General features: G+C 51.0%; 2 protein-coding genes and 1 long non-coding RNA gene across 4 annotated transcripts; 1 reads left to right on the top strand and 2 right to left on the bottom strand.

The window, feature by feature from the left end:
• Nucleotides 1–4639: 4639 nt before the first annotated feature.
• Nucleotides 4640–5975, bottom strand: C4H6orf15 (chromosome 4 C6orf15 homolog). Its single transcript, XM_005553589.4, has 2 exons — nucleotides 5887–5975; nucleotides 4640–5691 (listed from the first exon to the last, which is right to left on the bottom strand). The coding sequence occupies exons 1-2, from the start codon at nucleotides 5951–5953 to the stop codon at nucleotides 4814–4816; spliced, it is 945 nt and encodes a 314-aa protein (XP_005553646.4). The 5' UTR covers nucleotides 5954–5975; the 3' UTR covers nucleotides 4640–4813.
• Nucleotides 5976–7446: 1471 nt separating this feature from the next.
• On the top strand, nucleotides 7447–25752 carry LOC123572788 (uncharacterized). 2 transcript variants are annotated; one of them, XR_006697310.2, is made up of 4 exons: nucleotides 7447–7590; nucleotides 8110–8256; nucleotides 12743–12794; nucleotides 24486–25752. It is a non-coding gene; the product is annotated as an uncharacterized lncRNA (long non-coding RNA). The 2 variants fall into 2 exon arrangements; XR_010586460.1 differs by lacking the exon at nucleotides 7447–7590 and adding an exon at nucleotides 7752–7885.
• On the bottom strand, nucleotides 8445–13819 carry CDSN (corneodesmosin). Its single transcript, XM_005553588.5, has 2 exons — nucleotides 13708–13819; nucleotides 8445–10891 (listed from the first exon to the last, which is right to left on the bottom strand). Exons 1-2 carry the CDS (start codon nucleotides 13790–13792, stop codon nucleotides 9372–9374), a joined length of 1605 nt encoding a protein of 534 aa, XP_005553645.3. The 5' UTR covers nucleotides 13793–13819; the 3' UTR covers nucleotides 8445–9371.
• Nucleotides 25753–26570: the final 818 nt, after the last annotated feature.

Here is a 26570-nt window from a genome sequence, read left to right as displayed (position 1 = left end):
TGGCGCACGCCTGTAATCCCATCTACTCGGGAGGCTGAGGCAGGGGAATCTCTTGAACCAGGGAGTCGGAGGTTGCAGTAAGCTGAGATCACGTCACTGCACTCCAGCCTGGCAACAGAGCGAGACTCCATGTCAAAACAAAAAAAACAGAAAGAAAGAAAAAAAAAAAACACCTGCTCCATCAGTCACAACTGCCATCCTGAGGCCAAGAAGAACTAAATGGTCTCAAAATTATTTCACAACTGGTTGCTAGCACCTTTCCACAGTGGGGCTTGTCTAGCTGGAGATTATCTAGAATCAAACATTAATTCACCCAGGCTGGTCATGGTGGCTCACGCCTGTAATCCCAGCACTTTGGAAGACCGAGGCAGGAGGATCACTTGAGGCCAGGAGTTCAAGACAACCTGGGCAGCAAACGAGATCCCTATCGAAACAAAAAAAAAAGAGTAAGCACATCATAGAATTCTAAGAATTGAAGTAACCCTGTAACATTTAATTAATGGTAAATACATAAAGGAAGTTATTATTATTATCATCACCCAACAGTGTGTGTGTACATGAAAAATGTCTTTTTTTACTGACACATGGCTGAGTGAATGCAGTTTGTTTGCGGGATGAAATATTTAAATGAGAAGCCACTCAACTCTTCCTCTTGAACTTGGAGTCATTCTCTCGAGTGTAATTCCCAGTGCAAAGCATCACATCAACCTTATCAATCGACTGTGATGTCAACGACAGCCACTGCACCAGACCAGCCATCCTCTGTGGGATTAAGAATGATCGTGTGAACCACCTCACTGGGACAATGCACTGCATTAGGATCTATCCCTTACGATGGCTCAGGGTTTTCAGTCTCTAAGGCACCTTATCGTTATCTTACCTAAACTTCCTAACAACCCTGTGAGGAAGGCTGGACGTCTGCTTTCATCCCATGTTACAGATGAGAAAACACAGGTCCACAGAGGTCAATGACTTGCCTAAGGTGACCTGGCACAGAAAGTTGTGTGGCAGAAGGGGAACCTCGGTTTCCTAACTTCTGGTTAAGTGCCCTTCTAAGATAGGAGAAATGAACGACTCCTGCTACTCCAGCCACCACTTCCACCAATTAACCACTAATAAAAATGTAAAAATCAGTACGCCAGCAGTAGTCCCTGTTGCAAACATTAGGACCTTTCTTGTATCGCAGATTACTGAAAACATTCCCTCTCTTTTTGTTGTAGTTGTTGTTTGGTTTTTGGGTTTTTGTTGTTGTTGTTCTGAGATGGAGTTTCCCTCTTGTCACCCAGGCTGGAGTGCAATGGCGCAATCTCAGCTCACTGCAATCTCTGTCTTCCGGGTTCAAGCAATTCTCCTACCTTAGCCTCCTGAGTAGCTGGGATTACAGGCGCCCACCACCACACCTGGCTAATTTTTTATTTTTAGTAGAGATGGAGTTGCAACATGTTGGCCAGGCTGGTCTTGAACTCCTAACCTCAGGTGGTCCACCCTCCTCAGCCTCCCAAAGTGCTGGGATTACAGGTGTGAGCCGCCTTTCTTTCTTTTTTTTTTTAGAGTCTTGCCCTGTCACCCACGCTGGCGTGCGGTGGAATGATCATGGCTCACTGCAGCCTCGACCTCCCAGGCTCAAGGTGATCCTCCCACCTCAGCTTCCCAAGAGTAGCTGGGACCACAGGCACAACACCATGCCAAGCTAACATTTTTTTTTTTTTTTTTGCTCTTATGATTTTTTTTTTTTTTTTTTTGAGACAGAGTCTCACCCTGTTGCCCAGGCTGGAGTGCAGTGGCACAATCTTGGCTCACGGCAACCTCCATCTCCCAGGTTCAAGCAATTCTCATGCCTCAACCTCTCCTCTAGCTGGAATTACAGGCATGCAGCACCATGCCTGGCTAATTTTTGTATTTTTAGTAGAGATGGGGTTTCACCGCATTGACCAGGCTGGTCTCCGCCTGCCTTGGCCTCCCAAAGTACTGGGATTACAGGTGTGAGCCACCATACCTGGCCTACTCTTAATTTGTTTTTTTAAGTACAAAAGCTAATTTTTAAATTACTATTTGTAGAGATGAGGTCTCCCTATGTTGCCCAGGCTGCTCTAGAACTCCTGGGCTCAAGGAATCCTCCTGCCTCAGCCTCCCAAAGTGCTGAAATTACAGACGTGAACCACCATGCCCAGTTCCACCACTTTTTAAGCAACAACTAACCTTAAGCCAAAGACCACCCTGAGGGGACTGGCCACATCCCTCCGGGACTCTCCATGTTGCAGCCCATCTTCCCTGAGCCACCAGCACCAAGCGTCAGATGGACTTCACTGCCCTGGTTCAGTGCTGCCTGTGTGTGAGCCTCGGCTCCCCATCCTCTCTGCGCCTCAATGTCTTCCCTGTGCAGTGGGCCTAGCAGTGCCCACCCAATGGGGTGGTTGTGAGGATTTGCTGGAAGGGTGTGTGTGGAAGCGCCTTGTCCGGGACCTGGCCTATATGTAAATATAATAAAAGTTTGTTATTTCTGTTAATTGCATATTGTACTTGAATACTCCCTGGACAGATAATGAGAAAAAATGAGGTTGGAGTCACCGCCTCTGTCACTTGTAACCCTGTGTGAGTTGCTTAATCCCTCTAAATCTCAGTTCCTCCATCTGCAAAAATCTTTTTTTTTTTTTTTTTTTTTTTTTGAGACAGCCTCACTCTGCCACCCAGGCCGGAGTGCAGTGGCACGATCTCGGCTCACTACAACCTCCAACTCCTGGGTTCAAGCGATTCTCCTGCCTCAGCCTCCCAAATAGCTGGGACTACAGGCACCTGGCACCACGTCTGGCTAATTTTTGTATTTTTAGTAGAGATGAGGTTTTACCATGTTCCCTGTGTTGGACTAGGCTGGTCTCAAACTCCTCAGGTGATCTACCTGCCTCGACCTCCCAAAGTGCTGGGATTACAGGCGTGAGCCACCGTGCCCGGCCGCAAAAATCTTATAATACCTTCCTCACGGAGAGTAATGAAGGTCAAATGATAAAACGCACAGAGCATTTTAATGTTGAGAAGGACTTCATGAGGTTGGTGAAAAATGTCAGTGAGGCTCTGGGAGGGCCACAGCACAAGTGTAGATTAGACTCCGAGTGTAGCCGTGTGGCTCAGGAATTGAGTGGAAGTAGAGAGAGGATAAGAGAGGGGCAGGGACAGAGAGAGAGGATCAAGCATTCCTTCAGTGCCTACTGAGTGCCTGCCCTGGTCCAGACCCTGTTCTTGGTGCTGGGGGGTGCAGCAGTGAGTTAAAGAGACAAAGCCCCTGTCCTCATGGTGCTTATGCTCTAGTGAGTCTGGGGAACAGACCAGGGGACTGTTGACCCCAAATTTAAATGTGTGAATAGGAATGACTATGGAGAAGAGGCAACCAGGAGGAGGGACAGAGAGAAGTGAGACTCCAGGCTTGAGAGAATGACCTCAGGCTGGTGGAAGAGGCACGTGCTGAAAACAGGCACGGAACCCCTCACCCTAGGGCAGGGAGAAACCAAGAGAGTCCAAGATGGGAAAAGAATCAGGTGAAGAGGTTGAGGTGATGAAGAAGGGCGCGTGCTTGGTGATGCGGAAGGTGGGCTCTGCGGAAGGTGGGCTCTGTGGAAGGTGGGCTCTGCGGAAGGACTTCCTCTGCGGAAGGTGTTCCAGGGAGGACTTCTCAGTGTAGGATGGAGCCTTATGGCAGACGCTGGGACTGGGCATCTTCTCTGGAAACGCCCCTCTCCCACTCAAGCAGGCAGGCAGCTCCCTATCCCTTGAGTTCTGGTGTTTTTCCTACTCCCTTCTCCCCTCCCACAAGCTGCTCAATTCCCAGGGACCTGGCTGAATGGAGAGTACATACACCTGGACCACTGCAGGCACGGCACAGGGGAGAGCGAATCCAGAACCAAATCACCTCCAACCGCACCTGCTAATTCTTCTGTGCTTTTGTAGACTGACCCTTGGCTGCCCTCACTCCAACTCCTGTGTGAGGATGCTGAGCTCCTGGGAAAACCAAAGGGAGGGCGGGAGAGACAATACAGTGACCAAAGGCTGAGACTGCGTCATCGCTTGGGCATGAAAGCATCAAATGCCACCCCAGGTGGGACTGTTGGCTCCAAGGTTTTTTCTCCCTTTCCTTTCTCCCTTTTCTCTTTTCCTTTATCAAGGTCTGCTATTTACTCAGCAAATGTTCAAAGTCTGTGGTTCTCTGGGACACAATGTGCCAAGTGATGCATGGAAGGGAGGAGATCAATGTATCCTCCACTTCTAAGAAGCTTGACTTTCCGGGGAAGAAAAGACAAGTGAAGCATAGACTTTGTGACGTTTGGCTTCCTGTGTCTGTGAATTGTGAGGAATCCTGTCCACCTGGCCCTGGAGCCGCCATCCCCCTGCTGCAGGTGCCGTCTTAATTAGTCCTGCTGTCCCTCCTCCCCCTTTCAGATTCCAGCACAATTCTGGAACAGCTCTCCCACCTGGCTGAGACTCTCCCACCTGGCCAGGGTGAGGCTCCACCCTCAAGCACTTGGGCGTTGATCCTTTGCAAAGGATGGGTATAGCAAGAGAGCGTCTGCAGGGGCCCCTAGAGGGCCGTGGAGATGGCTAGAAAACAGGAGTGAACAGACTCACTTCAGCTTATGCCCAGAAACAAAGACACCAAGAAGAAGCAAATTCCATAAGTGCTTTTATTTTACTGGAGAGGAGCAAGGGAGGCATTGAAAAGTGGGGATAGGGCTGGAAACATGCTGACAGGGCCTGGATTGAGCCCACACAGCAAGGGGCGGGAGCAGGACTCTAACTCCCAATGTTGGGTTTCCCTCTATGTGCTCTAGCCCCACTGCAACCCAGGGCTTGGAGGATTAGGGAAGCCAGCTGGGGTGTTCCAAGAAGAGCCAGGAGGGCGGAGAACTCCTGGAGGAAATGGGTTATTGATACCTGGGTATAGATGAATATTCCCCCAGCTGCCTCCTGGATACCGATTAATATTCCCCCAGCTGCCTCCTGGATACCGATTAATATTTCCCCAGCTGGTACCTGGGGGTTGATTATTGATACCCCAGATTCCCCCAGGGTGTGGCATGGGCCTCGTTCCCCAACCAGTCCCAGGGCCTCCACCTCCCCAGGACACACTGGGATTCAGGGTCCCCCAGGGGTGATCAGGCAGAACCCTGTGGATGAGAGACCAGGGAGGGCGCTGGGAAAGGATTTTTCCCCCGGGTCCCAGTGGATTAGAACGGGGCAGTCGTCTGGACTCCGAGTCCTGGTGGAGGTGTGAAGCCTCGGGTGAGAGGTCTGTGGCGTCAGGAGAAGACTCCCCAGGCAAAGGGCCACTGCCTGGAGCGAGGGCCGCAGCACTGGAGAGGTAAGAGAGTTCTTCAGGCAGCGCTTCCCCCAGGCGGTCCGCAGCCGCAGCAGCCATCATCAGCCAAGGATCCTCAGGGGGCCAGGAGTACATGGCAGGCAGCCTCCCGGACGGAGGCCACCTCTGCACTGCAGAGCCTCCTGCGGGTGGGAAGCCGTCTGATGGGGGCATGCTGAGCTTCAGAGGAGCCCTTGCCAAATCGTTAGACCTCGGGTCCAGAGCGGGCTGAGGATGTTCAGAGTTAGGGGGGCCAGTCAGGGAAGGTTGTCCAAGCTGAGGCAAGTTGGTCCCCAGGTTTTGGGAAACTTTCTCCTCCACAGCACCAATGCTCCGGGCAAAGAGGCCTGAGGGAAAGGGAAGATAAAGCAGCCAATGGTTTCCCTTCCCCGATTCCGGTTCCCTTTGCTTCCCCTGTGCCTATTCTTCCTTTTCCCTCAGGGACCTAAATGTGTACCCTCCTGCCTTTACCCCTTTCCTTAATTCCTGTCTCCCGGGGGACCTCCAGTCTCTCCTGCCCAAGGGCATCACGGCCTCCGTACCTGGGAGACGAAGACAGACCAGAAGCAGGCCCAGGGGAGCGCAGCTCCCTGCCACGCGGCCCCGCATCCTGCTCAGCACCCGAATCTCCCTCAGCCCCAAGACAGCCAGCCCTTTATCCTGGTAGTGGGGTGGGGGACGGCAGAAACAGGCTGGGCTAGTGGTTGTGGAGACAATAAACCTCCACATTCCACCCTCATTCCTAATGCGGTCTGTGGCAACAGGTGCCACTTGAATGAGTGTCCCAGAGGAAGCTGGGTGTCCCCCGCCCTGGCTCCTTTCCTTGACCTCCCTGCCCCTCCTTGGCCTAGGTGTCCTGGCTCACAGCTCATACATGGTTGCCAACCTCCCCAGCCCTGCTTCCCTACACACAAGGACCTCCACCCTGGGGTCCCACTCTGTTAATTGCCTCTCTCAGCAACGGAAACACTGGTTTCTCTTTGGGATCTGGATTGTTCCCTCCCAGCACCCCTTTCTCATGCATCCTCATATCTCCTTCACCTTGGCCCCAACCTGCAGGAGGTTCTGGGGTGCGGAAGTGGCCCCATCTGAGGAGCTGCTCCTAGATGGGACCCTGGATCTAGCTAGGGAAATGGGCCTGGATACCATCCTTATGAGAAGCTGGCTAATTCCTGCTGCTGCAGCGACAAATTACCATGAACCGAATGGCTTACAACAACATGGATTTATGACTTTACAGTTTTGGAGATCAGAGGTCCAAAACAGGTCTCAGTGGATTAAAATAAAGGTGTCAGCAGGGCTGTGATTCTTTCTGGGGGCTTTAGGGGAGAATCCCTTTCCCCCCCTTTTCACCTTCTAGAGGTTACTTGTGTTCTTTGGCTCATGGTCCCCTTCCTCCATCTCTAAAGCCAAAATCAGCCAGTTCTTACACTGTGTCACTCAGACCTCCTCTTCTGCCTCCCATGTCCACACTAAGGGACCTGGTGACTACACTGGACCCACCTGGATAATCCATGGTAATGTCTTTAAGGTCAGCTGACTAGCAACCTTAATCCCATCTGGAATCTTAATTTCCCTTTGCCATGTAACCTAATTCCCACATTCCAGGTATTAGGATGTGGACATCTTTGATGGTGTTGGGGTTGGAGACATCATTCTGCCTGCCACAGGTGGTCAGATGTGCCACATAGTGTAAGAAACACTGTGAGAAAGTGGCTATTTCCCAGTAACAGTAGAGCAGGCCTTTAAATGCTGCTGTCAAATGGCCAGGACTTGATCCTTGTTGAAGCTGGGTGGGGAATGTAGAGACTCATTGACTGTTTGTTGACTTTTAAATACGTTTTATTTTTATTATAAAAATACAATGCCTTTGTTCTCTCCATGGCTTCCCGGAGGCCCCAGGAGTAGGCTTCCCCGGCTGCCCAAGGTCTAAACATGAGCTGTTGGCTGATTCTACTGCTGTGTCCTCCTCCCCAGCCCCTGCTGGCTTAACCACTGGAGGAGCAAAGAGCTTCTCTCCAGAACTGGCAGTGGGAGGAGCCCAGAGGCCTTTTTGGATGACATGCATGAGTTTTACACAAGCTTTTAATTTGGAGCACAGCAGAAGACTCGAATCACCGCATCCGAGGGCTTCCCTCCCTGCAATTCCCATCCATGAAGCATCTGAGGACCTCAATTCCTGCCATTGGCTGCAGATCAGGGGCCAGATGCTGGACCAAGGGAGATTCAGCCCCTTTCTGGTCAATGTAATACATTTCTGCTGATTCCAGACTTGGACTTTCAACAGTTCTAAATTCAGGACCAGACAGCACCATCCTGATAGGAAGGAATGGGTTAAGTGCTAGGGTAGGGGTGAATTCCTTTGCAGCCAGCAGAGGTGGCCTGGGGTGGGGGTGGGGCTCCTACAGGGACAAGCACGATCCCCTCTGCCCTCCTTGGGATGCGGGAACTCCGTCTGCCTCAGCCGCTCCCTGCCTGTCTCAGGACTTAAGTCACATGGACCCCACCACCACTCCACTTTCTCTCTCTTCTCCAGTGGAGGTGACTCCTCTTCCCCACTGGGGCACGCTGCCCTCTCAGCCCTCAACTGAGATCCATGTCGCTCACACTGTCACTCTGGACCCCAGCAGAGCAGCGAGTGTGAAGACGGAGAGACCACTGGCAGCTCTGTTCTGCCTCTTGATCTAGGCCAGTGAGTCACCCTGTTTGGCTGCACTCCCTGCCCCGCTCCCATCCTCTCAGTCCTTTACTCTCTCCACCCCCAGCTCCAGGAACAACGCCCACCTGGGCTCCTACTCAGCTGACAGGAATCTGGTTGGAGTTGTTGTGTCCCAGCCTTCCCAAGCTTCCAGGTGTCCCAGAAACCCAGGAAATCGAGACTCATGACTCCCAGAGAGGATGGCGTCTAGAAGGTGAGGCATGCTAATGGTGGAAGAAAAGGAGTTTGGGTGGGGAGGGGAGGGAGAGGAAACACTGAGGGCCCTAAATAAGGAGAAGGAGGACCCCATGGTGAATGAGGAATGGGAAGAGAATGGATTTCCTGGAGCAATGAGAGAGGACGGAAAAGGAGGAAGGATCTGGGAGGCCAGGCAATCTCTGCTTTCAGTTCAACAAATATTTATTGTCTTCCTCCTCTGTGGGAGGAGCTGGAAGGTAGAAGAGAAATACAGGCCAGCTTTTGAAGGAAAATGAGAGAGACAGAGACCTATAGAGGCGTAGGAAGAGCACCAGCCAGGCTCTCAGAGGAGACCCAGGACTCCAAGAAGGCAAAAAGTCTGCACCTAGTCCCCACAGTTTACTGAGCATCTGTCCAGGATCCAGAGACAACAGGGAGCCTGCTCCAACCTCTGAGGGTGCCCCAGTGTCTCCCTCACCCAGGGAAGCATCTGAGCACTGAGGGAAGTGGCCGCAGGAAGGAGCTGAGATAAGGGCCTTGAGAGGCAATGGGTGTGTTGGGGACGGTGATCTAGGAGGGCGTGGTGAGCTCTGTAATGGAGGGTGGGCTGGAATTGGGAGCCAGAGCCCAGTGGCATATTGGGTGGGTTGACCAGAGGTCACTGAAAAGTGGCCACTGTTTCCAGATGATGGTTTGACTTTGCTTTATTTGGTAAAGGGGAAGAGGAAGGTATAACTTTTCCAGGCGTCAGAGGTGCTCTGGGAGCATTTCAGGGGTTTCCCAGTTGAGAAGCTGATGGGTGTGTTACTCAATGGACCATTTCAAAGACACAGCAGAGGGAATTGTAAGGGGTGGTGATCTGGCTGAGGGGCACTGTGGTGGAATGGGAATTTAAACAGTAGGAGAGAATCAAGAGAGGAGCTTTGAAACTACCATTTTGGGAAGAGGAAGGAGGAAGGGGTGATAAGAGAGAGTCTGCAACCTTGGGGTAGTGGAGAAAGCAGAGCCATTCTTTGGGGAAGGAGGAGGGAAACTGAGCTGACCCTGTGCCTGGGCACTGGACTTCTCCCATATGGGATATAGTGTATGTGCTTGTTTGTGCCCAAGGCATGCACACACACGAAAGTTGACTTATGGACTGTCGAGTAACTCTCCCTGGGGTAGGAAAACCTCAGGGTCAGCTAGCTGGGGCCCCAGAGGCTTCACTTGGGCTAGGATATCCCGGATGGAGCGGCAGGGGATCTTTCCAGCACTGCCGGAGCCACAGGGCTTGGCACCAGCGGAGGGATCAGGATGGGGCGAGCCATCGGGGTCCCCAGTCAGTGTCAAGGAGGAGACAGACATGCAAGGGTGACCAGAAGAGCTGGACTTGCTGCCACAAGGCTGAAGGATGATTTTGCCACTGGATTGGGAACTGGAGCTGCTGCTGAAGGAGCCGGTGCCTGGCGGGGAGCAGGGGCTCTGGGAAGTGCTGCCACAGGGATGGTAGGGTGAACCGGAGCTGCTGGAAATGCTAGAACTGCTGTGGACTCGAGAACTGAAGGGAGAGCAGGGTCCCTTGGAGCCTGTGGAGCCGCCTCCACAGAGCTGGACCCCACCAGTCCCCACTGGCTGGAACGCAATGACTGAGGAAGCTCCCGACTGGCTGGGGATGATGGGGTTGCTGGAGAAGTATTTGCCCTCAGAGATGGGGGGCCCAGCTGCAAAGGAAGGGACCCCTGGAGAGCCTTTCACAGGGTTATCTTTGGTGAAGTAGCCCACAGGGTAGATTTTCCCTTTACTGTAGGTCATGCCTGGAACCAGGTAACTGTCAGAGGAGCCACCCACCACCTCGTAGCCACCATAGGATTTGTCTACAGAGGTGATTGGGGGACAGGGCTTGCCTGGAAGGCCACCGTTGCTACAGGGGAGACCTTGAACCACTCCAGGGCCACCAGAACCATGTTGCTCCACCACCACCACCACAGGCCTCTGACCCCCTGACACAGAGTGGGAGCTGGGGATGTAGGGGCCAGAGTGTGAGATGATGGGCCCTCCACTGCAGGGAGAGTCGGGGATGTCCGAACTACAGGGACGCTGGTTGGAGCTGACCCTTTGGCCACTGGTCTGGGAAAAGGAAGAGCTTTGTCCAAACTGGGAAGGGTTTAGTATTCCGCGGTAAGCGTTGTCACTGGTTGGCAGAGCAGAGCCACTCCCTACTTGGGAGCTGCTGCTGCTGAACTGAAAGGTGCTGCTGCTGCTGGAATGAGAGCTGCTGCTTCCCAAGTGAGAGCTACTGCTTCCTGTATTAGAGCCGCTGCTTCCTGAGTGAGAGCCGCTGCTGCCGGGCTGGGAGCCGCTGCCGCCCAGCTGGGAGGAACTGGATGCACCTTGTAGACTAGAGCCAGATCCGGAGGAGTAGCTGACCTGGGAATACCCTGTTCCTGGCTTAAAAGATCCTGCAGAACCACCCTGGGCAACGCTGGATCCACTGGAGCCACCGCCAGAGCCACTGGCACTGGAAATGGAGCTGCCAGAACCGCTGGAGCCACTGTAGCTACTGAAGCCACTGGAGCCACCCTTCCCAGTGAGGCAGGGGTCATTAGGAGAGGTGATACGCGTGGGGTCCTTACAGGGGTCTGAGAAGGTGCCAATGCTCTTAGCCAAGGTCCCTGTGGAGGAAAGCAGTGGTTAGTAAGGGCCAGGGAGGCTTGGCTTCCTCCCTCACCTTTCAGCCCTATCTCAGTCATCGGCCTCTATCTCAGTCATCGGCCTCTCAGGTTTCTCCCAAGCGGAGCCCAGGGAGAGTTTAGGGATGGAGAAAGGAGGAAGAACTGGCTGTTGTCTCTAAAGGATATCGAGGTGGCAGAATAAAAGCAGTTTCGTTGTTTGGGAAGGGTGGGCAAACACCAACCAGAAAAATAGAAAATTAGGTGCCAAAGTGAGGGGCCTCAAAGGAATACATTGAAGATAAGGGGGGGCTGGGCACAGTGGCTCACGCTGGTAATCCCAGCACTTTGGGAGGCCGAGGTGGGAGGATTGCATGAGGCCCAGAGTTTAAGAGCAGCCTGGACAACATAGTGAGACCCCATCTGTATTTTGTTTTTTAATTTAAAAAATTTTTTAAAGGAAAAGGGAATGGAAAAATGGCAGGAACAAGTAGGTCTAAAAGAAAGGACCCTAAAGAGACAGAGAACTGGGGAAACTGTGGCTCTGAGAAGTCCAGGCATAAATTCTTAAGGAGAAAAATCCTGGGCCAGACAGTGGGACCAAAGGGAAGGAGAAGACAAAAGGCAAAACAATGGAGGGCTGAGAAGCGGAGAAAAACATAGAAGGAGACACCGGAAAAAGACAAAGCCGGGGGCAGAGGGGCTGAAATAAAGGAAGGGGCACTCGAGGACTAAGATTTGGTCACCAGCTTCTTCGTGAGAGCCCAGGCTGTGGTCAGGAATGGAAACCCTATTTCCCATCCCAGCACTGGCCATGCCAGTAAGGCTGGGTGGGGGCCAGGATGTGGGGTCACTATCTGTTGCTTCAGAACCTGCTGGTACCAGTGTGGCAGGACACCGCACCCTGAGCCAGCCCTGCTCTCGCCGGCCCAGCCCAGGACGAAACCCTGAGAGCCTCAAAGACTCCTGGCCATGATTAGCTTCCCTCTGTGAGCACACCTGCCTCCATCCAGCCCTTCATCTGACTTCTGCTGCCTTGACTTCCCTTTGGGATGTGGGAACACATCTTTCCTTATCTTTCCTTTCCTTTGCTCAAAACCCCAGGCCCAACTTACCCCGTGGTTCCTCCATGACTCTTTTACCTGCATTTCTTCTGCATTCCCTGGTCCCTCCAGGTCCCACGTGACACAAACAGAGCCACATAGCAAGTTACTGAACCTCTCTGAGCTTTAGTTTATACATTCAGAGGGGCCAAATTTGTCTTGCCTTCTCACAGCATTACTATGAAGAAGACTAAATGAGAGCATCCATCTGGAAGATTTTTTTTCTTTTTTTTTTTTTTTAGATGGAGTTTGGCTCTTGTTGCCTGGGCTGGAGTGCAATAACATGGTCTCAGCTCACTGTAACCTCTGCCTCCTGGGTGCAAGCAATTCTCCTGCCTCAGCCTCCCAAGTAGCTGGGACCACAGGCACCCGCCACCACACCCAGCTAATTTTTTGTATTTTTTGTAGAGATGGAGTTTCACCATATAGGCCAGGCTGGTCTCGAACTCCTGACCTCAGGTGATTCACCTGCCTTGGCCTCCTGAAGTGTTGGGATTACAGGCGCAAGCCATCGTGCCCGGCCAGAAGATGTTTTAGAAAGTGTAAAGCATTATATATTATGATTTATTACTGCCACTCATCCTGACCCCTCCACTAACAACCAGACTTCCATCCTCTGTGATGTCCCTGTTCTCTCCTCAGAAAGAAATTCTCTGCATGCACCTCTACACCAAACCCCTTCTGTGCCAATTCCCTTCAGTACTCTGCAAAATTCACCAAGCATTGCCTTTCTCTTTCTCTACTCCCTCAGACACCAACCACCTACCAGACCATGGGAAGGTCGCAGAAATTCCTTAAGTGCTGTAAGTACCCGGTGGTCAACAACACAGGTCCAGGGGTCACCTGGCCTGGGGTTGAAATCTTGGCTTTGCTGCTTTCTAATGCATGATCCTGAGCTAGTTTCCTAATCTCTTCATGCCTCAGTGTCCTCATCTGTAGAGTGGAAATAGCAAATCTCCTTTCATACCATTCTTGTAATGATCAAAAGTGCTAATGTAGGCCGGGTGTGGTGGTTCATGCCTGTAATCCCAGCACCTCGGGAGACCGAGGCGAGTGGATCACTTGAGTCAGGAGTTCTAGACCAGCTTGACCAACATGGTGAAACCCTGTTTCTACTAAAAATACAAAAAAAATTATCCAGATGTGGTGATGGGCGCCTGTAGTCCCAGCTACTCGGGAGGCTGAGGCATGAGAGTTGCTTGAACGTGGGAGGTGGAAGTTGCAGTGAGCCGAGATTACGCTACTGCACTCCAGCCTGGGAGACACAGTGGGACTCCATCTCACAAAAAAAAAAAAAAAAAAAAAAAGGTTCTAATATATAATCCAAATGTGCTTAAAACAGAGTCTAGCATATTAAAAGCTCTAAAAATGATATCACTATTAAATGTCCAATCATTATCGTGTAGTTCTCCCATAATAAAAATCACCACCACCACCATTTATATAAAGCTCTAGAATTTCCAAAGCATGTGTCACATACATTATTTAATTTGAGACACACAGACTAGAGATATAGGTGTCATTAACCCCACTTCAGAATTTCAGAAACTGAGGCTCAGGAAGTTTAAGAAACTTACCTGAGGTGACAAGGCAGTGAGGAGCAACCCCCAGACTCAAAAGGCAGATTCCAGAGCCCCTGCCCGTCCCCTTCACTGGGTCCTCTCCTGGACTCTCCCTCCCACCTTCCTCCAGTTCCCAGAGCCCCCAGCCTCCTACCTGGCAGAAGCAGACCAGCCAGCAGCAGTGCCATCATCCCGCGCCCGCCCACACGCCCCATCCAGGGTGCCCGAGACAAGCCCATCTCGGACTGCACAGCCTCCTGACTGACGGCAGCTCGAGGACACCCGGGTCCTTTATGCCAGAGCTGGACATTCCCTGGGCAGGAGTCACTGTGGGGAGGGGAGGAGAGGTGGAGGGGGTGGGTGCCCTGGGGGAAGTTGGTGTGGCCGGGAGGAGCGTGGTAATCAGCCCGGTGCATCTGCCTACTCAGCAGCAGCAGTGGCTGCAGTGTGGGGTACCCATGGCCACGGGGCCCTAACGATCCTGCCACCTGACAGGCCTGGCCCCGGCTCCTCATTGCCTAACCCGGAACCAGGCGCTCTGCCCCACGGCCACCCACTCTGGGGCGGCCACTCTTGCCACGGGACCCAGCTGCCTGGCTCCTTAACTCTCCTGCCTACCCTGGCTTGGCCTGTCTCCCCATCTGCCCTCCACTCACAGACATGGGCGTTTCAGCTTTTTTTTCCACACTTGGGTGCCTGTTCCAGCCCCACCTGCCCAACCCCAGTGAGGTCCCATTCACAGCCCCCAATCTGCTCCTTCCTTGGGACCCCATCACTCCACCTCCACTTTCCTCCTCCAAATATGAGTTCTGCCCCCATCCCCCAGGCTCTCCCTCCCACCACTCCCCAAGTACTAGGCCAGCCATACACCTATTACATGTTCCATCACCTGGGGAACCTTCTCCTTCCCAGAAATGGGGCACCACATTCCCAAAACCAATCCCTGACCTGTTCCTTCTGGGGGCCTCTGGGGACGGCATGGTGATGGGGGTAGGGAGGGTGCTGGGAGCCAGGGCTCAGCCAGGGGAGGGACCTGGGCTGATGACCTCTGTCATAGCTGGGCCTTGGTTACTCACAGGCCACTCACAGCCCCTCCCCATGGCTGGAAACTCAGACCTCAAGGGTGAGCAAGAAGCTAAGAAGGCTAATTGGGAAGGTGGTGGCCCCATAGCCCATCTGCTGGCCCTGGGCTGGATGAGCGAGCAGGAAGCAGCAGCCAACTCTGGGCAGGTCAAGGAGGGCCAGGCAGGCTCCCGGGTCCTCAAAGGATGAAAGGAGGCCAGGAGAACCAGAGCCCTGCCGTCTGCTGAGAGGGTGGTGGCTTCTCCTCCATTGCACTGGCCTCCCTCCTGCTCTGGCCCCGGCCCTGCCCCAGCCAATTAATTGCTCCCTAGTATTGCCGGAGTATCAGTATCGGAGGGAGGTGCCTAGGAGTTCAGCAAGCTGCCCTCTCCCCCGCCAGGCCTCGGACACCCCTGCTCCCCTCACCCAAACTCACTTCCAAAACCTCATCTCCTCACAAAGGCAGGTCCATCCCTGGAGCCCTTGGGCTGGTCTCTCCCATTCCCTCTACCTCCTGACCGGCCTTTAAGTCCAGACAGGCAGGATGGAAATGTTCCTGTCTGTGCTGTCTGATACAGTAGCCACTAGCCACATGGGGCTAGTCTAACCACCAAAGATTTGAAGCTTTAATTTTAATTAATTGTAATGATGTGGTTGGCCACGTGCAGCTAGTGGCTACCATCTAGTCTTGCTCTTGACTTGCTGGTGACACTCAGAATGGGAGTGGGAGGAAAGAGGGGCTGAGGGAGCCGAGGAGAGAGGAAGGGATAGGACAGGGTCCCCTGAAGGGGGCTAATGCCTTGGGAAAAACAAAAAACACTGGCTTCAGAATGAAGATGACATGGGTTCAGGTCCCAGCTCACCTCTTGGCTTTGGGCGACTCTTCAAACCTTTCTGAACTTCCATTTCCTCATCTGTAAAATGGGGATATTTTAAACAACACTTAGCTTGCAAGGTTTTTGTGAACGGCAAATGGGAAATTATCAGAAAGGTTAAATGGGACAAGGGGTGCAGTCCCCCTGTAGGAAGCCCAGCAAATGGAGCCCTGCAGGTGCTCCTGTCTTCATCCTTCCACTGGGGGAAACAAATAGGCCAGGTTCACCCCTACAGCCCCAGGCTCCCTTTCCTGAGTCTCCAGCCCAGCCAATGCTAGCAGAGTCTCTTCTGCTCCCTTCCTGCCTTGTGTAGAGCTGCAGGCACAAATGTGAGACACAGATACCATTTAAAGTGATGCTGCTCGGCGGGCGCGGTGGCGCTTATAATCCCAGCACTATGGGAGGCCGAGGCGGGCGGATCACTTGAGGCCAGGAGTTGGAGATCAGCCTGGCCAACATGACGAAACCCTGTCTCTACCAAAAATACAAAAAAAAAAATTAGCCAGGCTTGGTGGTAGGCACCTGTAATCCCGGCTACTTAGGAGGCTGAGGTGAAGGGGTGGCCTGCCCCTCCACACCTGTGGGTGTTTCTCGTTAGGTGGAACGAGAGACTTGAGAAAAGAAATAAGACACAGAGACAAAGTATAGAGAAAGAAAAGCGGGGCCCAGGGGACCGGCGCTCAGCTTACAGAGGACCCACGCCGGCACCGGCCTCTGAGTTCCCTTAGTATTTATAGATAATTATCTTTACCATCTTAAAGATAAGGGAGTGGCAGGACAATAGGATCATTTTTAGGGAGGAAATTAGCAGTAAGACATAAGAACAAGGATCTCTGTGACATGAATAAGTTTAAAGGAAAATCCTGTGCCTTGAGATAAACCTTTTAGCAACATTGTTTCATCCTATCACATGGGGATAAACCTTGGACAATACCTAGCTTTTCTAGGAACAAAGTCACACCCTGCACGCCCAAAATCCATTAAACCACAGCACATGTCTCTTGCAAGGACAAGGTTGGGGGTAGGGTCACAGATTAACAGCATCTCAAATACAGAACAAAATGGAGTCTCTTATGTCTACTTCTTTCTATATAGACACAGTAACAGGCTGATCTCTCTTTCTTTTCCCCACATTTCCCCCTTTTCTTTTCAACAAAACCACCATTGTCATCATGACACCGAGATTACATACTTCACAAAGTAATAGAATATCACAAAGCAAGTGGAGGCAGGATGAGATCACAGGATGGTGTTAAAATTAAAATTTTTGGGCATGCATAGTCATGGATAACATCTTATCAGAAAACAGGGTTTGAGAGCAGACAACCTGTCTGACCAAAATTTATTAGGTGGGAATTTCCTCGTCCTAATAAGCCTGGGAGCGCTACAGGAGGCCGGGGCTTATTTCATCCCTTCGGCTTCAACCGTAAAAGGCGGCACGCCTCCAAGGGGGTCGTTTATAGGCCTACCCTCAGAGCGCATTCTCTTTCTCAGGGATGTTCCTTGCTGAGAAAAAGAATTCAGCGATATTTCTCCTATTTGCATAATGAAAAGAGAAGAAATATGGCTCTGTTCCGTCCGGCTCACCGGCGGCCAGTTCAAGGTTGCCTCCCTTGTTCCCTGAACATTGCTGTTATCTTATTCTTTTTCCAAGATGCCCAGATTTCATATTGTTCAAACACACATGCTCCACAAACAATTTGTGCAGTTAAGGCAATCATCACAAGGTCCTGAGGTGACATATATCCTCCTAAGTTTACAAAGAAGATGATAGAATTAAAAGATTAAAGACATAAGAAATTACAAAAGTATTAATTTTGGAGAACTAATAAATGTCCATGAAATCTTCACATTTTATGTTTTTCTGCCGTGGCTTCAGCCAGTCCCTGCATTCAAGGTCCCTGACTTCTCGCAATGTTCTCCCTCCCTTTTCCTCTATATAAATGTGCCATGGTGATGAAGGCTTGTTCATTAGTCAGTGGTGCTCGATTGTGGTGTTTCCGTCTCCGTGGAGGCGCTTTTCTTTGCATCTCCGATGGGTTCATTGTAGAACTTCAAATGTTTAGTGGGTATCCAAACAGGAAGCTGATTTTCTCCTGGTGAAACACAAGCAAAACCTCTTCCCCAGGTTATCACCTTCCCTATTTCCCATGTCTTATTTTTGTTGTCTTTCCACCAAATCAGTTTTCCTTCATGTGGACTGTTCTTTTTACCAGTAAGATGTTGTTCTGCAGAAGTAGTAGTCTGATTTCTATAAATGTTTAAAAAATTTAAAGTATAGAGTGCTAGATTAAGCTGCATCTGAGGAGTGGTACACTCCTTACTGTCTCCCCCTTTTTTTTGTTTAACTAACTGAGTTTTGAGTGTTCTATTAGTTCTTTCAACTATGGCCTGTCCTTGGGAATTATAAAGAATTCCTGTTGTATGTGTAATATTCCACTGATTTAAGAATTTTTGGAAAGCTTTACTACAATAACCTGGTCCATTGTCAGTTTTAATTTTTTCTGGAACTCCCATTACAGCAAAACAAGATAATAAATGTTTTTTAACATGGGAAGTACTTTCTTGATTATCTGGTCCTAAACAATGTAAAATCATTGTACTTTCGTACACTTCTGAAGCTGTGCCTGCGCCGACAAGTCTTGTAACAGCCTTTTGTTTAGGCCAATTTTTTGGCCATTGATTTAAAGCAATGACAGAGACATCTGCTCCAGTGTCTACCAACCCTTCAAACTCTTTTCCTTGAATGATGGCCTTACACACAGGTCTGCTCTCAGAGACCAGACTTGCCCAATATGCAGCCTTTCCTGTCGGATCAGTGCTTCCGAACCCTCCTGTTCTTTTTATCTCACTGTTTCCAACTTTAATATAAGGTAGGAGTAATAATTGAGCAATCCTGTCTCCTGGACTGGCACTCCAAGGAATTGAGGAACTAATAACCAATTGAATTTCGCCTTTAAAGTCTGAATCAACCACACCAGTATGAATTTGAACTCCTTTTAGATTTAAACTTGATCTTCCTAAGATTAGTCCTACAGTCCCCTCAGGCAATGGGCCATATACCCCTGTGGGGATTTTTTGTGGAGGCTCCCCTCGAAGCAGAGAGACTGCTTGTATGGTGCATAAATCTACTGCTGCACTGCCGTTTGTGGCGGGGGATAATTGCTGTATTGTGATAACTGGCTTATTCCCTGAGACACTTGTGGCAGTGGGGGTTGTTGTTCCTGAAAACCCTGAGGAACAAAGGGCTGAATTTGGAATGCCCCAGTTTGTTGCGGGGCCTGAGGCTGGCCCCTCCTCTCGTTTCCCGACAGTGGTTGCCCATTTTTATCAAATTTAGAACGACATTGATTACCCCAATGTTTTCCCTTTTTACATCTTGGACATAGGCCAGGTGGCTCTTTATCTGTTCTTGTAGTAGTTTGAGTAGTTGCATTTTGTTTATTTGTGACTAGGCAATTCTTTTTTAGATGACCAATTTGACCACAATTATAACATCTTCCCCCAAATGTTCTAACCTGTCCTCCTAAAGCAACTCCTGTGATTGCTTGAGCCATAAGCATAGCTTTATGCATAGCTCCTCCAATTCTATCGCAGGCCTTAACGTACTCTGAGATTACATCTGATCCTGCGGGAACCCTTCCTTTTAATGGCTTAATGGCTGATTGACATTTAGGATTGGCGTTTTCATATGCCATCAACTCCACTATGACCTTATGGGCATTCTCATCGGTAATTGACTTTTGAGCAGCATCTTGAAGTCTTGCTACAAAATCAGGGTAGGGCTCTTTAGAGCCTTGTCTTATTGTATTAAAGGAGGGGCAGGCGGTTCCTGGGTCTTGGATTTTCTCCCAGGCCCTAAGGCAGATAGCCCTAATTTGCTCAATGGCCTCATTTGGCATTATTACTTGTTGGTCAACAGTGCTCCAATTTTGACCTATTCCTAATAGTTGATCTGCATCTATGTCAATTGGAGGATTGGCAGTCCTATTTTTTCGGACCTGTACTTGTGCCCCATCAATCCACCAAGTCTTAAATTGTAAAAATTGAGAGGGTGAGAGTGAGGATTTTGCCAGAATCTCCCAATCATAAGGAATGAGTCTATGTCCATGAGCAATGGAATCTAATAATGTTCTCATGTAAGGAGAGTTGGGTCCATACTGTTTTACTCCTTCTTTCATTTCTTTTAGCATTTTTATAGAAAAAGACTTATATCTGGCTTCAGCTACGGGAAGCTCTCCCTCTTGGGCCCCTTCTCCAGGTGGTCTTGTTTCTAATATTACTGGGAATTGCCATGCCTCAATATCTCCTTGTTTTCTTGCCTCATCAATAATTTTATGTAACGCACTACCCTGTGTACTAGGCGGTGCTGTAGGATTAAGTCTCATGGTGGGCGGCTGAGGATATGGCGCCCTGCCCTGTGGCGCTAGAAATGTTCCTGGCTGTCCACACGGATTTTCTGGGGGCAACCGATACTGCAGTTCGGCTGGCGGCCAGTATTGATAGGCTACTGGCGGCTGGGTCTTATCTTCTACCGGCTGATATTGTGGACACTGCATTTGGAATGGCATTGCCATGACAGAAACTCTATCTTTTTCTATTTGATCTTCTTTTGGAGTTTGTACTTGTTTAACCTGCATTTGAGGTTGTAAAGTTACAGGCATTTGAGCTGCTGGAAGAGCAGTTGGCCATCGTGGTTTAGACTCTGATGGCTCTGCTAATTCTGGATTTTTTTCTTCTAATTTTAACGTTTCAGGATATACTACCTCCTGTAATTGATTATTGTCAACATTTTGCGTTGACCGAGCCATAGCCGGCTCTGATACACATTCACAGTGTGAACTTTCCTTTCCTTTCTGGGATTCTATCCCTGCCTCTTTTTCACAATCTACTGCACAGCTTTTAGGGACATCAGAAATTGGAACGTTATCTTCTTCTGTTTGAAATGGTTCTAAAGCTACTTTAATAATGACCCAATCATTCCATACTGTGAGCGGAATGATTTTACCTTCCCTACTTGCTTGTTTTAATTCTTTGCCAATTTTTTCCCAATCTTTTAGATCTAAAGTTCCCTGTTCCGGAAACCATGGACAAAACTGCTCTATTGTTTGAAATAGCATAATTAGATTTTTGGTAGAGACTTTAACTCCCCCTCTTTTTAAGAGAATTTTAATAAAGCTGCGATAAGAGGCATATTTACTCTTAGTTTGCCCCATTGTTACCCTAGGTTCTTCCGAGCGCACAAGCTTACCGCAAGGCTGACTGTAGACGTACTCGGGAGTCTCTCGTCGACTTGTCCTCAGTGACCACGCTCCAGCGTACCTTCACCTTAGAGAAAAGCTTCCACGTTGGGCACCAGATGAAGGGGTGGCCTGCCCCTCCACACCTGTGGGTGTTTCTCGTTAGGTGGAACGAGAGACTTGAGAAAAGAAATAAGACACAGAGACAAAGTATAGAGAAAGAAAAGCGGGGCCCAGGGGACCGGCGCTCAGCTTACAGAGGACCCACGCCGGCACCGGCCTCTGAGTTCCCTTAGTATTTATAGATAATTATCTTTACCATCTTAAAGATAAGGGAGTGGCAGGACAATAGGATCATTTTTAGGGAGGAAATTAGCAGTAAGACATAAGAACAAGGATCTCTGTGACATGAATAAGTTTAAAGGAAAATCCTGTGCCTTGAGATAAACCTTTTAGCAACATTGTTTCATCCTATCACATGGGGATAAACCTTGGACAATACCTAGCTTTTCTAGGAACAAAGTCACACCCTGCACGCCCAAAATCCATTAAACCACAGCACATGTCTCTTGCAAGGACAAGGTTGGGGGTAGGGTCACAGATTAACAGCATCTCAAATACAGAACAAAATGGAGTCTCTTATGTCTACTTCTTTCTATATAGACACAGTAACAGGCTGATCTCTCTTTCTTTTCCCCACATGAGGCAGGAGAATCACTTGAACCCGAGAGGCAGAGGTTGCAGTGAGCTAAGATCGCACCATTGCACTCCAGCCTGGGTGACAAAAGGGAAACTCCGTCTCAAAAAATAAAAAATAAATAAATTAAGTGATGCTGCTCTTTCCAAACATCATTTCCTCCTGTGGGCCTCCCTAGACTCTCAGGCTTGGCTCCCTGGAGGACCTGGGCAAGCAGGCAGGGGGCTCTGGGGCAGCAAGGGGAGTGACAGAGGTCAGGGAGGAATGGACTAGGAGGTGCTGGGCCATTCCCCAGGTTGGGAGGGGAGAAGGCAGCGGAACACCGGAACAGCAGAACCTGTGGCTTCTTTTCCAACACAAACTTCCCCTGACCAGCCAGAGGTAGCAAAGTTTTTCTTGTTTTCGTTCTCACATTCCTCCCAGCTGCCGTCAGAACTTGGCCAAGACAGCCAGGCTGGAGGAGGCACAGTCTCTCCCGGCCTCCTGCCAGGTTCCAGCCGCCCACGTGGGTTGGTGGTGCAGCCACATCCCTCCTCCTAGCTACTCTCTCCTGTCCACTCCTATCCACTCCATCCTGCCACCCTGGGCTGCCCAGTTCCTCTACTGTCCTGCCCACCTCTGGGCCCTCAAACTCCAATCTGCTGCGCTTTTTATTTTTTACTGAAACCCTGTCTTCAGTGCTGGATTTTACTCTGCTGCTCACCATTAATCTTCCTCTCAGCGCAGGCGGTGAAGACCTAAAGCTAAGGGGGCTTAGGAGGGTAGAGAAGGGCATCAGCTGAGTGCCCGCACAGGCCAGGGTCACCTTCAGTGAAGCTGCCAGTTTGGTGATGTCCACAGTAGTGCAGGCAGTTCTGCTGTGTTCTACAGCGACAGAGTCTGCCCCTGCCCCTGCCCGTGCATTGGACCAGGTGAGAAAGTGTGGGTGGCGTAGACACCCCGCACCTGAGAAAATCAAACTCAAAGCACGTGCCTTCCATAGGCAAAAGGTGGGGCTCCCAGTCATGTATTGTGAAGCAGGCAGGTCACTCTCCCCTCCATCCCTCCAGCAGCCCTGTGCTACTGTGTTTTCTGTGCCAGGCTTGGCCCCCAGTGCACGCTCCTCTGCTGTGCTTTGGAAGTTGCACTGAGAAGGAAGAGGAATTGTTCCTTGCCCTGAGGAGCTGCCATCCAACTGGGGACACACAGCCTAGAGTGGAGAAGCGGAGAGGCACTTGGCTTCAGGGAGGTGGCAGGACTTTCCCTAGGCCTTGAGGAATGATGAGAGAAGCACAGAGCAGGCAGCCAGACACAGGGCCTTGCGGTGCTTCAGGTGTGTTTAGAACCAGCGGATGGCGTGGGTTGGTGTGGGACATGCATGTGGAGGAACAGTGGTGTGGGAGAAGGGACAGGCTGCTTGGATCGGGATTGTAGATGACCTACAACACCGGGTTAAAAGGATTTGGATTCTACAGGAATTGCAGTAAATGTGAGAGGGTGCAGGGAACCAAAGGGCTTTGAATGATCACAAAGCGGGCTGAAGCATGGCGTGGTGTAGTCCCAGCTACCCAGGAGGTGGAGGTGGGAGGAATCCGAGGCCAGCTGGGGCAACATGAGGGACTCCATAAAGAGGAGGCTTGGGGCACGAGCTCCACCGTGTACTGACTGCCTGCTGCAGGCGGACACGGTGCCTGGGGATTTAACATGTGTTGTCTTGTTCAATCTTCACAACAGCCCTACAGGGTAAGTGCTTTTTCCCCCTGTTTCACAGATGAGAAAACTAAGTTCAAATTATTTGTCCAAACCAGCTGCTAACAAGCAAAAATGTTTGAAAAAGATTCAAACCCAGGCCTGTTGGACTTCCAGGCCACATAGATCCTGTTACTCTGCAGCTGACACCGCGCTATAAACGGGTGGCGGAGGTTCCCGGACAGGCTTCAGAGGTTCCCTAAGCCCTGTAAGGATGTGTGCAAAATTCCTTATGTATATGAATCTTTCTAGAGAGATTTCCACTCTCAAAGCTGGCCAGCTATGGTGACTCACGCCTGTAATCCCAGTGCTCTGGGAGGCCGAGGCAGGTGGATCACTTGAGCTCAGGAGTTTGAGACCAGCCTGGCCAACATGGCAAAACCATCTCTACTAAAAATACAAGAATTAGTCAGGTGTGGTGGCGAGCACCTGTAATCCCAGCTACTCGGGAGGCTGAGGCACGAGAATCGCTTGAACCGGGGAGGCAGAGGCTGCAGTGAGCTGATTTCATGCCACCGTGCTCCAGCCTGGGTGACAGAGCGAGACTCTGTCTCAAAAAAAAAAAAAAAAAAAAAGAATTCCTAAGTAAGGGTTACTGGATCAAGAGGTCCCTCCTTCACAGCTTTCCTCCTCTGGGGGCCTGAGAGTCAGGACAGAAGTTCTAGAACAAGTGTTTCCCATAGGGGTCCTTGGTAGACCAGGGCTTAGGCTTGGAAGAAGGAAAACGGAGTGAGAACAAGGAAGAGAAAAAGCCCTGAAGAGCAGCTTATTTTGTGCTGGGGAGACAAGGAAGGGGACCACCCGGAGCTGCTCTGGGGCTCCAGGGCCTGTGGGCTCCTCCCCTCCTTTGTTCTCTCTGCTTAGCTCCAGCGAGAGGCCATTTCCTCTCCTCCTCTCTCTTTCTCCATGACACCCACGCTTCCCTGTGGACTCACCTCTGCAGCCACAACACCACCCTCCTCTCCCTGGGCGGAAGCCGACGCTCCTGGCCCACTCCCAGTAGGGGATGTCCTCTGAGTTGTTTTTCCTGTGCGGGGAGGAGTGGACTGAGTCATCCACACTCTTCACCTGGATCCTCTGGTGACCGAGAACATGGAAGGAGAGGGCACATCCTCAACTGGGCGTTCCGAACATCTCTGTGGGGACAGACCCTCCTTAGCCCAGGTGCTCCCATGGGACTGGCTACACTTCTTGACTCAGTTTTAGTCTCTACTTTTTTGCCTTCCTCTTGGGAATGCCCCCTCACTTCTGTGGCTTCTTTCCTGTAGTAGACGATCAAGGGTGGAATCCACGGTCCATGGCCCTGACTTCTTGCCTTCCTCTCAAATAGACTCTGCAGCCAGCCATCTATGCAGCGCCCCAATGGCTTTGAAATGCAACAGAAACCATCACCCCTGGACCGTGGGCTCCATGCCAGTGGGCAAAGCACAGGTGTGTTCACTGAGTTCCCAGCACATAGCTGTGGCAGGCACTTGGTGATATTTAGAAATAAAGGAATAGATGAATGTGTCCAGGCTGTGATTCCCCTTTCTACCTTACTCAGGGACATGGTGCCCCCCTGTCTGGCTTCCTGCCCTGTGCCCCCGACTCCAGCACAGCTCCTGTGTACAAAGCCCCGGTAGGTGCTGGAGGGATTCACTGATGGCCTTGGCGGAGGTGGCAGTGGGCACGTGCACTTGGCTCTGACACAGCCACTCATGCGACACCCTGTGCAATCTCGGCCTGGGCCCGTGTGTCCTGCCCTCATTCCTCACAGGTGACTGTCTCCCCTGAGCCACTCTTCTCTCTATTGGGTTAGCTCCTTTTTTTCCCCCAGGGATGTAACACATTTTTATGAACAAACAGCAGAGTTCACATGGCTGTGATGAGGACACACTGGGGTTTCCCCTGGACAGGACTGTGCTGTATACTTTTAAAAAATCCCTAGGGGGTTCTGTTCGGTGCCCCCACTGCAGCATAACGAGTTGCCCCTAGCTGAGAAGCCCTTTCCTGGGGTCTGTCCACACCATCCTCTCCCTGAGATTATTCCAGGTATGGGCGGTGCTCGGCTCTACCCTTCCTTCCTTCTTCCCTGCGTGGCTCCTGGTCCATGGCTCTCTCCTCTATGGAATGGCCTCCTGGAGCTTGGCTGGGTCAGGCCCCACTTTCCACTCTTCCCATGCCTGTCCTCACCCTCCCAGCAGCCCTGCCAGCCTCCGAGGGGCCCAGGGCACTGCAGCCGGCACATGGGAGTAAGGACTGGGGCCAGAGCCAGGTGCACCTTCGGGCAATGAATCCTGAAAAAGGAAGAATTCGGCAAGTGGAGTTCTGCCCACCAAGCTATCTTCCCCTGAGTCTTTTCCCTTCACCCCCACTTCCCAAAAGCAGCAGGGAGTCAGCTGCAGGGCAGTCGGTCCCTGGGCCAAAGCCTTCATGGCTGTTTCAGTCACAGCCTGAGGCCACCCCTCTTGTCTTGCGAGGAGGGAGACCACAGAGGCTGTGTCTAGCTCTCACAGTAACAAGACTGTTCCCCTCTCTGTTCTACGGAGTGAGTGCGAGGGAAGAGAGCGCTCCTTGTCTGCTCATCATGTGCACCTATTAAATAGTCATTCTTTCCACTAGGGCTATTAGTGGTTTTTATTGTTACTGGTCACCCAGAATTAGAGTCCCACCTCCCTCAGGAGGGTGAAAGAGAGGGCCGAGGTGCAGTCTGAACGTGCTCTCAGGAGAGGAGGGGCCGGAAAGACTTGTACCAGCAGCGACTTCTAGGGTGAGCTGGCCCTTGGAGCGCCTGGGAATGGGACTGTCGCGGCCCATCTTCCCTCCTGTGTTCTGGGCTGTCTGAGTGCCTCTGGGTAAGAGCTCCTCATGGGAGGGAGCTTCTCCTACTGCCCAGTGTCTCCCTGGCACCTGGGCATCACCCAGCACACAGAGGTGACCAGCAAACACAGACTCCTGTTGGAGAGGCATCTCGTGTTCCACTCTGTTCTCTTGGGCCCTGAGACTAGAACATCTTCACCAGAGACCAGCACCGACTCCTTGGCAGTCTGTAACATTCAGCTTGGTGCCGACGTCTGCCCGTGCAGGACTGATCTCCATTCTCTCAATGACCCTAGGAGACAGGAATTATTAGTAGTAGCAGTATTAGTATTTTGAGATGGAGTTTCGCTCGTAGCCCAGCCTGACCAACATGACGAAACCCCATCTATGCTAAAAATATAAAAATTAGCCGGGCGTGGTGGTGAATGCCTGTAATTCCAGCTACCTGGGAGGCTGAGGCAGGAGAATCACTTGAACACGGGAGGTGAAGGTTGCAGTGAGCCGAGATCACACCACTGCACTCTAGCCTGGGCAACAAGAGCAAAACTCCATCTCAAAAAAAAAAAAAAAACATACACATGTTTGGACCATCCCTATTTCCTTGCTATGCCTAAGC

This window comes from Macaca fascicularis, chromosome 4 (genome assembly GCF_037993035.2).
Source record: "Macaca fascicularis isolate 582-1 chromosome 4, T2T-MFA8v1.1".
Lineage (NCBI taxonomy): Eukaryota > Metazoa > Chordata > Mammalia > Primates > Cercopithecidae > Macaca > Macaca fascicularis.
This window is presented reverse-complemented; position numbering and strand designations above follow the sequence as displayed.